Raw genomic sequence first — 12,725 nt, 5'->3', positions numbered from 1 at the left:
AGAGACCCTAACGGGTGATTGTGCGCTTTACAAATGTGGATTATTAATGCGTTGTAAAGGTAGTTTCTAAAAATGCGATGTAGTGTCATGCGATGTAATGGAGTGCGTTGTGAAGGATGTTGCAATGTAAAAACTGCGTTGTAAAGACATACATTGTAAATGTATGCGTTGTAACGTCATACATTTCTTAAAAACAGTTTCTATATCTTCATTGATTCTTAACAATGTTTGTCGACAACTACAACCTATAATATTTCAAAATGTACCAGCAAACTACAGTATTTTTCAATGACAAAGCCCCACAGAACACAACAGAGAACAACAAAACAGTGCAAATAGAATGCCACACCAACCATAGTATAACACAAAAGTAACTCACAACAATAATGCAGCACAAAAGTAACACAACACATCATGACTGCAAACAAAAGGCAACACCAAAATATGCACAAATATTTTTGTCAAAAATGACCACCTCCACAATTCAGCTTTCTTGATATAGAGATAAAAAGAGTTTGGATAATGCAATTGCTTAATTACTACCAATATCTTGTAATAGCCTCAGTCAGAAATGTGTTGCGATCCGGCTGTGGAAGTCACTACCCAAGCAAGAGCTCTAAATTCTGAAGAGATTGGGGCAGCAATGAGCTTTGAGTCAGATTGCTGCTGAAATACAGGTTGAATATCATTCTACAGTCAGACATCAAGCATGACCTACCTCATATTCCGCTTCTATTGGTCTTAGAAGGCTATCATATATTTGAAGTTAGGTATAGAAAAACTATACAAATTGACCATTTGATATTTTGTCTCCCGTTATTCTGGTTGATATGGTGACCCGTCAATATTCTGGCTTTGATATTGCCTTCCCACACCAGTATAAAATAACCAAAAAACAAATACTGGAACCAAGGGAGACACCCTCGCCTTATACAGGAGCTAGACAATGCATGCCCTCGCTTGGAAGCTGGGTGAGACACGTCCTCATCTCACACGGGAGCTGAGAGCGGCATGTGTCAACTCCCAGAAAGGAGATGAGTAAGATAATATCAACCCAGCAGTTCACAAAACAGGCAATGGCATTGCGTACAATTGAAAAACATGTTTAGTTTAATAAGTGGTCAACAATTTACAGCTTCTATTTTAATTTATTTAACTTTTTTAAAATTCTGTAGGTGCCTTCTTTATTGCACCTACAATACATATATTAAGCTGAAAAGATGATTAAAATACAAAAAAAGTAAAACATTATTTTGTAACAGACATAGCACAGTGTTCTTGGATTTAGATTGCTTAGATTAAAACATTTGGATTCTTGCGTAATTGCAGGTCCAGGTCACGGAGGACGCTGTTCTTAAGGGCCGGCAATACAGTGGAGAACACCGGTCCACCCTTCACTCGGAGGTGAAACCATGTGTGCCGATGAGTGGTAAGAACCCACAGTATAGGTAGCTTGAAGGCACTTTTTTACTTCAGTATTGAGGAATACTGCCGATTGACCACTCAAAAAGTTGATGCTTGTATGGTGGGAGTTACTAATTATCTCCAGTGTGCTGAATTAAGTCTTCTTCAGCTGTTGGTCATTATCGCTCTGTCATTATACAGTTTCCCCCTCAGCACCATAACCCCACCCCACCACCAGTCATTATCTTCTGCATTCTCATTCAGCCTTTTCCAGTCTCTGTGGGTTATTCACTCATGCTGGGGGCAAACATCACTCTTTTTCTCTATGCCCCTACCTCAGGCACTCTATTTATTTCCCTCCTGTGTGCCCTACGGTCATTTATATCTAGTTTGCGGAGGGCTCAGCTCTCTCCAATTACTCAACATTGTCTGCGGCTTCTTGGGAGTGGGGAGTCCACTCACCTAATGTGTAAGCTCAAAGCAACATCCTTTGCCAAGTGAACATCTCTTCACAAAGAAGTGAACTTAAAAATTGCTTTTGAGGCCTCACATGCACATCAGGCACATCTTCTGAGTCGTTCATATCCAAACCTTATGCAACTTTTGAGGCCGCACTATTCAAAGCAGGCCATCTCCTGTCTGAAGCCTCAATATCCACTCAAGGTCCATCTTCAAAGGCATCAGTATCAACACATGGTCTACTTTTTGAGGGATCAGTTTCCAAAATGTGGTCCATCTTCTGAGGCCTAACTATCAAAAGCAGGCTTATCATTTCACTCTTTGTTATTCCAAACAAGGTCCAATTACTGAAGCCTCCGTCTCCACATACGCGCCATCTTCTGAGGCCTCAGTATCCAAACCTAGTTCCTCTTCTGGAGCCTCACTATCGAACCCAGGCGTTTCTCTTTAATTCTCTCAGTTTCCATATGAGGCCATCTCCGGAGACCTCAGAATCTAAATTAAGTGCGACCAGTGAAGGCTTTATTATCATAATCAGAGACATTTGCCTCAAGGCCTAATACACAAACTGGCCTTTTCCAAAGGCCTCACTGCTTAAATCAGGCCCATGCCTTAAGATCTCAATATCTTAGTCAAGCCATTCCTGAGACCAAGTTTTCAATTCAAGCCCAACTTCTAAAGTCTCAGCTTTGAAATTAGGCCCCTCACAAGACCTTAGTATGCAAACTGGGCTCATCTCCTCAGACCTGCATATCCCAAGTCGCTCACAGTACCTCAGCATCAAGATCCAGCCCTGCTCTTTAAAACATTAGCAGGCACACCAGTCCCATCTTCAAAGAGGTCATGGACTTTATTTCACACTCAATTCCTGATCTGGCACAAGAATATTATCTGATTTTCTTCCACACTGTGCCATCCAGGGAACTGTGAATCTCTCCAACGTCACTGAAAGCCTGGCAAGCCTGGTTAAAAGTCAGCTTGTACTTCATACGCACTTGTTCCTAGGAGGAAGGAAGACACAAAGGTATTATTGGTAATTTCTTTTCAGTGTGGCTGAAGAGACACAATGGTGGCATTACTTCCCCAGTTACAAGAAGGTCAATGTTACCTACCTGTGACAATAGTTTGCAGATTGGGATCAATCTCTATTCATGTGATATTCATTCTGCTGACGATGATAGATAGCTTTGCCGTCTAGGTCTCAAGCATGTAAGCAATACAGGCTGTACGTACTATAAATCCAGTCACAAAAAGTGGTCGAAATTTGTGCACCGATTTTTGAGAATAGAATATAGTATTTTGGAAATGGACCTCTGTACTAATAGGTCGGTTCACAAAATACTGAATCACAAGGAATCACAGAACAACCGGCCTAATTAATATTCACTAGGCAGGCGGCAATTTATGAGCACAAAACAGCAGACCATAATAAAAAAAGTAATGATAACAACCCATGTTCCTATTGGAACCAGTACTGTTGTTGGTTTTTTATTTTTATTTACATGTTCTCTGTTTTAGAAAACTTCATACTCTGACCCACTGTCTGTTCTCCTGAGGCTACCACAACAATTGGCAAAGGGTAAAACAAGAGGGGGCACTCCTTTCGCTCCCTCTCCTATTTGTGAAGAAAAGCCCTTTTGGAGTAAATAACCCAATAGCGAATGGGATTGCAAAAGGGTGTGGTACATCAGGCCCATGTGACTTGCGGTTACTTTGGTTAGCTGAAGCTGAGCGGTAAGGTCAGTGTAACCTGAACGCTTGTTTGCTGTCCGTTCCGCATGCCTGCAAGACCTCTGTAACCTGAGAAGTAGATCATCTGTTAGATGCGACAGGATCTGTGTATCCTGGGTATGGAGTAGCATTGTCGCTGTAAGATTTAGGTTAACTGAGTTTGGGCTCCCTGCTAAGGGGCTGCTTTCATAGCTGCTTGGAATACCATGATCCAACCACCTCTCCAGGCCCTGGTTATAATCATTGCCAAGTACTGTTTGGGGTTGGTGTGAAAATGTTTTCTGGGATTGATTCCTGTCTGGCCTTGGCTACTCACTTGCCTGTGAGAGACTTGGTCCTGCCCTCTTGACCAGTCAGAAGCCCAGTCTTGCTCTGCTTTTTACTCAACGCCTACTAGAGTTCAATTCAGATATGCCATGAAGCTGATCATCACAGGGCACCCAAAAGTAGTTACAACCAAAGATATGCCACTCAATCATCTAATGGTGCACACAAGACAGAAAATGCCTCATTCATCTAATACAGCTCAGGTGTGGCAAACAGACAGCAATTGCAGGACTCCCCTTCACTCTTGCCACAAGGAGAGACCACATCCTAACACCCAAGGGAACAGCTGACACATCCATTCACCACACAGTTCAAACACATCAACATCGCCATCCACTGGGGAGACAATCGCTTCAAAAACCCAATAACAGATTAGGAAATACCTCTTGCGCACACATGACAATCAGTACCAACACATCAACATAGTTTAAGCATTTCACAGCTGGCAGCACATTTAGACTACTTCTGGCAGACAGCATTAGGCAAGTTATCAATCTAAGATATGCGTTAGCAATTCAACCACACCTTCTTCAGATGAGACCTCTGACTCCACAGTTCACCCACGCCTTATTTATCGAATGCCGAGAAGAACAGCGCATCTTCTAAGAACCCAGATGGGAAAGTTATTAAGGAGATCTTAAAGTAATTATTCCAACATGAGAAGTGCATCTGTGTACGCAAGAACATTGTAAATTAAAGCTCAAGAAGAAAGCTAGGAGTGGTTCCGACAGTGAAAGATGGTCTATATTTGCACGGGATCAGAAAACCTGGAATCGCCATTTGTCACCTTCCTAGGGTTTCTAACCAAGACCCACTCACCTAGTGGAAACTCTTTTTTTAACAAGGAATGAGATTCATCATGAGTATTAAACTTGCGTGCAAAATTTTATCTGACACAGTCATCAAGACTACGATGTTCCTTAAGTTTATTCTGACATGATACCTTACATCTCCAAGAAGGTGTGAGAAAAGTTTTAGCTTCCCTACCGTTTACCAAAAGAAAAGGAAAAAACCCTGTAACCGAATGAGGTGTGCTTACGTTTTGTCCCATAAATTTATGCGCACATCCATGTTAGAGGCTATAGCAGTTTGGATTCCTTCTTTAAAAAACGTGTTACACCTTTCAACCATGCCATTGGCTTCAGGAAAATACAGTGGAGCTCTTTCATGTCTGATGGTATGGTTCAGTACAAAATCAGTCATTTTCGTTGAAATAAAATGAGTGCAATTAAACGAGAACAGAATATTCTGACCTCCTTCAACAGCAAATACTTTATCCAAAAATGTAATAACTGCATCAGTAGTGGGCATGGATACAAAATCGTAAACTTAACATTTAGAATAATAATCTGCAACCTTGATAAAAAATCTCATGTCGCTGGGTAACGTGAAACGGGCCTGAAAAATAAAAAGTTTATCCCAAGCTTTTTCAGGAAGAGATTTGATGCCAGTTTCACACTTAATAAGCTTCCAGTGTTTGTCAGAAAGTAAATATTCCGAAAACTTGTTTACAAATTGTTCCACACATGTGTCCATAGCTGGTCACCAATAATGCTTTTTTGGTGACTGACATGCCTGGGTGCCCCGAATGAGCAATAGTCAACAACCTTTGTCTTAAATTCTCAGGAGGTACGAATAGACCTTGTCTGCTTGCCAAACCATTCTCCACAGACATTTCTACAGAATTAGTTGATAGGGAACCAATGCTGGGTTTAAATTTCTTACAGGTGGCCATTTACTTAACCCCTTCTGTGTGCAGGGAATTTCCGCGCTGTGCGGGTGTTTCCATTAGTGGGCGGGGATTCGGACGGCCGGGGGCCGTCCTGCGCAAACGCCCACCGTGACTCGTCACGAGCATGGAAGAGGTTAAAATGTACTTTTTTACTTTTGATAATACTATGTCATCTTTAGACTGCTGTACTCATTCCTCTTCAGCAATAGTTCCAGAAAAAAGTACTACAGCATTAATAGCAGATTAATACAGCATTAATAGCAAATTAACTTCTGTTCTTGGATCAAATCCTTCTCACTATCAAACTTGAGCGGTATGTGTGACAAGCAATCGGTTCTGTAAATTTTTTCACCTGGTATATACTTCACATTAAAGACATACTCTTGCAATCTAGATAATAATCACACTAACCTAGATGATGCTGCATCTGTGCCATTATCACTCATTTGGAATATGAGAGGTTTATGATCAGTAATTAAATCAAAATCTTGTTCCCAAATATAAGTCTTAAAACAGCCCATGCACAGGTTAATGCCTCCCTTTCAATAGAGCTGTACTGTGTTTCTGATTTACCCAGAGCTCTTGAACCAAAACCTAGAGTATGTTCTTTGCCATGATAGACTTGAGTGAGCACAGCTCCAAGACCTACGGAACTTGCATCCACAAAGACTGAGCACCTATCAGCACTATTGAAAGTTTGCAAAGTTGATGCACTTAAAATCACCACTTTAACCTGACAGAAAGCGTTATCGTGCATTTCAGTCCAAATACATTTTTCATTCTTCACTGAGACCTAAAAGTGATCTCAGTGAGTCGTTATCAGATGATGCAGGTACTTTACGGATGGCATCAATTAATTCCTGTTAAGGCTTAATACCCCCAGATGTTATAATGTGTCCCAAGGAATCAATGCCTAGATGCATCATTGAGAATTGCATTCGCAAACGGTGCGAATCGCATTTTACGGCCGTTTGCGAATGCAATTGACTAATCTGGAATGCATCATGCATTTCGCAATTTTAGGAATCGCAACCATGTTGCGATTTCTAAAATTGCGATTGCATTTAGGAAATCGCAATTACAGATTTCTTAAATGCAATGCATGATCATTTTTTAATTGCGAATTCGCAATTTGGAAGTGGTAAAATAGCATGAAGTTGAACTTCATGCTAATTTACGGGAAACTGTCAAATATGCACAAATTGCATTTTTGAAAGTTATAATGTACACACACACACCTGCCCCTGGGGCATGTGTGTGTGTGTAAATTGCATTTACAATTACATTTCAGGGGTGCAGGGAGGGGTTCTTTGGACCCCCCCTGCACCTTGAAATTGCAGCACATTTTGCGAATCGCAATTTGAAATTCGCAAAATGTGAATGCCTTCCCATTCATTCCTATGGGCCTTTTGGCCCATAGGAATCAATGGGAAGGGTTTTCCTTAATTGCGATTCGCAAATTGTGAATCGCAATTAAGGAAAAATACCGAATCGCAAAAATAAATGCGAATTGTTAATGCATTGCATTTTGCGATTCCTAAATTGCGATTCCTTAATTTTCGCAATTTAGGAATCGCAAAAAAAAACGTTGATGCATCTACCCGCAAGTTCCTTAACAAGAGACTTGCACTTTTCTTTGGACACCGTCACACATTTACTACTTAAAATACTCAGAACTCGGGGCGTGGCTTGGAGGGCGTCGATGGCGGTCGCAGCTTAGAGGAGCTCCCGCCGGCCCACACGTTATCCGACTATTATCCTGGCCCCCGAGCCCCGCAAACTGCCCTACCTGAGCTAGCAGTGTTCCGGGTGGCACCGTGACCTGTCCGGTGTGCCGCCCCGCTTCATCAGCTGCTCCGGCGACCCGCACTTGCTGGCGACGCGGCGCGGCCTACTGCCCACGAGTGGAGCCGGGGCCTCGATTTTCGAGACCCGAGACCGTCGGCCAGTGGTTGAGCCGGTCGGGGGAACCCTCACCCAGCAGCATCGGCGCCGGAGCCCACGGGGACCGTTGGGAGTGCCTGAGTCTTCGGAGGCTGCCCCTGGGGTGCTCCTGGGGCGGTCTGGGGGCGCCGCGGCCTGTGTGGACCCCGAGGGACCGGGGCCTCGAGTTTTGCGACCCCGGGCCGGTCTGTGTCTGCGTGACTGGGGGTCGTGGAGGCTGGCTCCTGGGGTCGGTACGGCACCTGTTGTGAGCGGCGACCGCTGGCATCATCTGGAGGGACCCTGAGGGACTTGGTCGTGGATCGCGCCCCGTTGCCCGGTGGCCTGGTAATCTCCACATAGCGTGCGCTCTGAGGCGCGACTCCTCGGCCCTGCTCCCTGGACTGATTGGGGCCGGTGAGACGACGGAGGGAGTCCCCGCTGGATCCTACCTCGGTTTCTGGGGCGCTGGAGTGTCCTTGCTGCCTGCCTGGCCCTGGGGACGCCGGGGCCTCGAATTTGGTGGGCCTTGGCCGGGTGGTGCCTTCCCTGGCTCCTGGACTGAGAAGTGGGCCCGGAGCAGATGGAGTCCTAGTGCTCTACACGCCGCGTCGGACTTGGATGGTGCCTGGAGGGACAAGCCTGCTGCCCGGATGTACGTGGAGGTCTCCTACAGGTAGCCTGAGACGAACTGTGAGTGCCCCCCCCCCTCCTCCTCTCCTCCGGTGGTCCGGAGTGTCTGCTCTGCATTGGCCGCTGCTTTGTGACTCGGGTGGGGTGTGGAGTGGCCGGGCGGTCGTCGGGGCTGGACGTCCCCGATTCCTGAGACCTTCCTCTGCGCGTCCCGGCTCGTGGGTTCTGGGTAAGGTCCAGTCTGAGATCCTGGAAGCCCTTCCCTAGTGCCGTGACTATCCTGCCAGGCATTCCCGCTGGGGCTTGCCGCCTGGGGCTGGGCTGCGGTGTTGGTGTGCTGGGGGTGCTCACTGGAGACGGCATCTGATCCCCGGCGGAGTTTCCCTGGCCCCCCTGGGTGGCCATACCTACTGCATTGCTGTCAACGAGGGGCCCACCACTGGGGCAGTGTGGCCATTTTCCTTGCCGCTAACCATGACGAGAGGAGGGGGCGGCACTGGGTCCGCCAAGCAAGGGACAATTGATAAATTCACGGGGCCCAGTGGAGGATCCGGGGCTTCCGGTGGGGGCCAGGGCGCAGGTCCTGATAATGCGGCCCTGATGGCCGCCATTACGCAGTCCAGAGACATGCTTGATGCCAAGATTGGGGCTGTTGGCGACGATGTCATGCTGCTGCGCCAAGATCTCCGCAATGCTGTGGCCCGCATCACCGAAACCGAGACTCGGATTACTGGAGTGGAGGACGATGTGGTGGCCCTGAAAAAGAAGGTGGAAGACATGGCCAGGATCCAAAAAGGGCTGGCGCTCCGTGTCGAGGATGCGGAGGGGAGGGCGCGAAGGAATAATCTGCGCTTTGTGGGCTTTCCGGAGGATTGTGAGAAGGGGTCCATGGATTCATTCTTGGCGCACTGGTTGGAGAGCTGGCTTCCCCCGGACGCTTTATCACCCTGCTTTGTGGTGGAGCGTGCCCATAGAGCCTTGGCGCAGAAGCCACCGGCGGGGGAGCGACCGCGTCCGGTCATCGCTAAGATCCTCAATTTTCATGACCGGGATGTGATCCTTAGGGAAGCAAGGGCAAAGGAGGACTTATCGTTTGAGGGTCACAGGATAATGATCTTTCCGGACTATACCAGGCTGGTGCAGCAGCAGCGCCGATCCTTCCAGGATGCGAAAGCCAAGTTGCGTGGACTGAAAATTCAGTATTCGCTGTTGTACCCTGCACGTCTGCGTGTTGTGTTTCATTCCAAGACCCACTTCTTTGACACTCCGGAGGCGGTTTTTCAATGGACAGATGAGACTGTCAGGATCCGTCCGAATGCCCAGCCGGGCCTGAACTCCGGAGCATCGCGTGGGTCATCGCCGGAGAGGGGCGAATCTTCCAACGGGAGCAGGAGACGCCGGAAGTCTAGGTCGCGACGACGCTCCCGATCCGGGGGTGGCCTACTGGATGGTGCACAGTCAGACACTGCTCAGTCTGGGACTGGGTCCTGAGGGTTGTAGGGCCCTCTCCTGTCTCATGCATGTCCTTCGTTTCTAGCCTGGGCTGGTGGCCGTAGGGGTGACACTACTGGTTGATGGGCTGGTGTGTGGTGTAGGGTGGCCTGGGCCGTGGCTGGTCCCACAGGGGGTGGGCGTGCTGTTTAAGGTTGTTCTGTCCCGCTGCGCTTATGCGGTGGACCACATGTGCGTAACGGGGTTCGGGGTGCTGACCCATGGGCGGCCCATTCCTCCCATGTTCGAGGGGGGCCCCAAGGGGAGGTACTGATAGTTGGGGTGTGTGAGGGGATCCATTGGCCTGGGGGGCTTTGGGCGCTCTGTTTTGGGCCCGGGGCTCTTTATGCCGCGACAGGTACTTCACTGTTTCCTGAGGTATAGGGGTGGGGGAGGGGGGATAGGCAGGGGTTTGGTTGTTGAGGATGTTGTGTGGGTGTTCGGGTGGGGGGGGATGCGGGGTGGTTGGTTGGGGATGCACGTGATCTTTGCTGCTGTGGTTTTTGTACTACTGGGTGCTTGGGCTGGGTCCGGGGATTTCCAGATGCTCTCCCACCGAGACTATGGGTGATTCTTCAGGAGCGGCGCCTGTTAGTGGCTCCATGAGGATTCTCAGCTGGAATGTCAGGGGCATGCTGGACAAAATTAAAAGGGGGGCAGTGCTGCGCTGGGGTAAGAGGGACTCGGCAGATGTCATGTTGCTGCAAGAAACACACATGTTAGGAACGAAGGTGCTGAGTCTACAACGTTTTGGTTATACCCAGGTGTTCCATGCAGGTTTTACCAGGGGGTCGAGAGGGGCGGCTGTCCTTATCCATCGACGCTTATCTTATGTTCACGAGCGCCATTGGCTTGATCCCCAGGGTCGGTTTGTGTTTGTCAAGGGCATGATTGGAGTGGAACCTGTGGTGTTCGGCAGTGTGTATGCTCCCCCTCCCCTGCAGTGGTCTCTAGCGGAGCGCCTGTTTGAATTGTGGGCCGATATTCCGGACTGCCTAGCTGTCATAGGGGGTGACTGGAATGATGTAATGGATTTGACTCTGGACAGGCGGAGACTGCAAGTGGCCGCGGGGGCGCCTGCCCCTACGCGTCTGAGAGCTATGAGTGATGGGCTCGGTTGGGTGGATGCATGGCGACATCTGCATGCCAGGACGCGTGAGTACACGTTTGTGTCGGCGGTGCATGGCTCCTTTTCCCGGATAGACTGTGTGTTTGTACCCGGGGCCTTCCTCGATAGGGTGCAGCAGGCCGTGATCCAGCCTCGTGGATTGTCAGATCATTCCCCGGTCGCAGTGCAGATTGCACTGTGTAAACCCCGTCAGCCGTTCCGTTGGCGGATGTCCTCGTGGCATCTCCAACGGGCAGAATATACGACCCACTTGCGCGGTGCGATAGCCCAATATTGGCGGGAGAATTTGACCGACGGCATGGACAGTGTGACGGTCTGGGAGGCCATGAAACCCACGCTGCGGGGTGTGGACATCGCCTGGTGTGCTGCTGCCCGTCGGGGGAGTCGGGAGGCCACTGTGGCGGCTGCGGCGGCGGTGAGAACTTTGGAAGGACAGTGTGGTGACAATGCAGGGGATGTGGCGCTTCGGCTACTTCTTCAGGCGCAGCGTTCCTATGCTTCGATCCTGCTGGACGAGGCTCGTCAGGCCTGGCTGGCCACGCGCAGTCGGGTGTACCAGTGGGGTGACAAATCGTGCACTATGCTCCACCGCCTGTGTCAGCGAACTCTACAGCCGATCTCTCTGCCGGGACTTACGGACAGGGAGGGGATTGCTATGACGGACCCTGCTGCGCTTGCGGCGAGTTTTGCCGACTATTATAGGGTACAGTACGCTTCGCGTGATTGTCTCCCACCGGAGGCGATTGACAAATTCATAGCTGACCTGCCCCCCCGGGCGTTGTCGGAGGAGGCTAGGACAGCCCTTGACCTTCCCCTGTCGGCGGAGGAACTGGGCGACGCGCTGGGACAGCTTAACACGGGCAAGGCGCCGGGACCGAGTGGCTTCCCTAGTGAATTTTTCAAGAAATTTCATTTGCAGCTGGGACCACACTATCGGAGGGCTTTGGAGGCGGCGCGAGAGGTTGGTTGCTTGCCGGCCGACTGGCGTCAGGCTGAAATAGTGGTGTTCCTGAAACCGGGCAGGCCCCCTGACAGACACGAGTCGTATCGCCCGATTTCTCTTATTAATTTTGAGGCCAAATTATTGGCTAAGGCGTTGGCGAATCGCCTTCTCCCGTATGTGACGGATCTGGTCCACCCGGATCAAGCGGGCTTTATGCCGGGCAGGGCGACAAGGCACAACATCAGACGGGCGCAGGTGGCGATTGGTGCGATAGGGGCGACTGGGGAGCGGGCGGCGCTCTTACTGGCGGACATCGACAGAGCGTTTGATTCTGTCAGTTGGGCATACCTCTTTGCTCTGTTGCCGCGTCTCAACTTAGGCCCAGTCTTTGTCTCGTATGTCCGACTGCTGTACACCGACATCACAGCCTCGGTGCGTGTCTCGGGCGCCATTTCGGAGAAATTCCCGATTGCTAGGGGGACCCGGCAGGGGTGCCCCCTGTCCCCATATCTCTTTGCGCTAGTCATGGAGCCGCTGGCGGCCTGGGTGCGCATTGATGCACAGCTTCGTGGCTTTGTGTGGAGTGCGAGCCTCACGGACAGGATCGCACTGTATGCGGATGATGTTCTTTTCTTTTTGACAGACCTGGATCGTTCGGGTCCGCGTATCTTGGAGATAATGCGTGTGTTTGGGGAGGTCTCGGGACTGTACCTTAACCCTCGCAAATCGACCCTCTGGATGCTGGGGGGCCGACGCGAAGTGTCTCCTTGGGCGGTGGAACTGCAGGTGGCGGTTGGTGGCCTGAAGTATCTCGGAGTCTTCCTGTCGGAGTCTGCCGCTGTTGCCTGGGAGCGTAACATACAACCGGTGTGGGACAGGGTTCAATCCGACGTTAAGACATGGTCACGCATGCCTCTGAATATCTATGGCAGATCTGCTATTTTTAAGATGGT

General features: G+C 49.4%; 1 protein-coding gene across 3 annotated transcripts in view; it reads right to left on the bottom strand.

Moving 5' to 3' along the window:
- Window positions 1–1,087: 1,087 nt before the first annotated feature.
- The window catches only part of GGA2 (golgi associated, gamma adaptin ear containing, ARF binding protein 2), a 107,086-nt gene continuing 95,448 nt past the window's right edge, over window positions 1,088–12,725 (bottom strand). For all 3 annotated transcript variants that reach the window (XM_078664788.1, XM_078664789.1, XM_078664790.1), the window contains exon 17: window positions 1,088–2,864. In XM_078664788.1, the coding sequence (XP_078520914.1) occupies window positions 2,751–2,864 (114 nt within the window). In that variant the 3' untranslated portion in view covers window positions 1,088–2,750. The remainder of the gene's footprint in view (window positions 2,865–12,725) is intronic.

The sequence above is a fragment of the Lissotriton helveticus genome, chromosome 10 (assembly GCF_964261635.1).
Source record: "Lissotriton helveticus chromosome 10, aLisHel1.1, whole genome shotgun sequence".
Classification (NCBI taxonomy): Eukaryota; Metazoa; Chordata; class Amphibia; order Caudata; family Salamandridae; genus Lissotriton; species Lissotriton helveticus.
The sequence above is the reverse complement of the archived record's forward strand: the minus strand, read 5'-3'. Positions and strand labels throughout refer to the sequence as shown.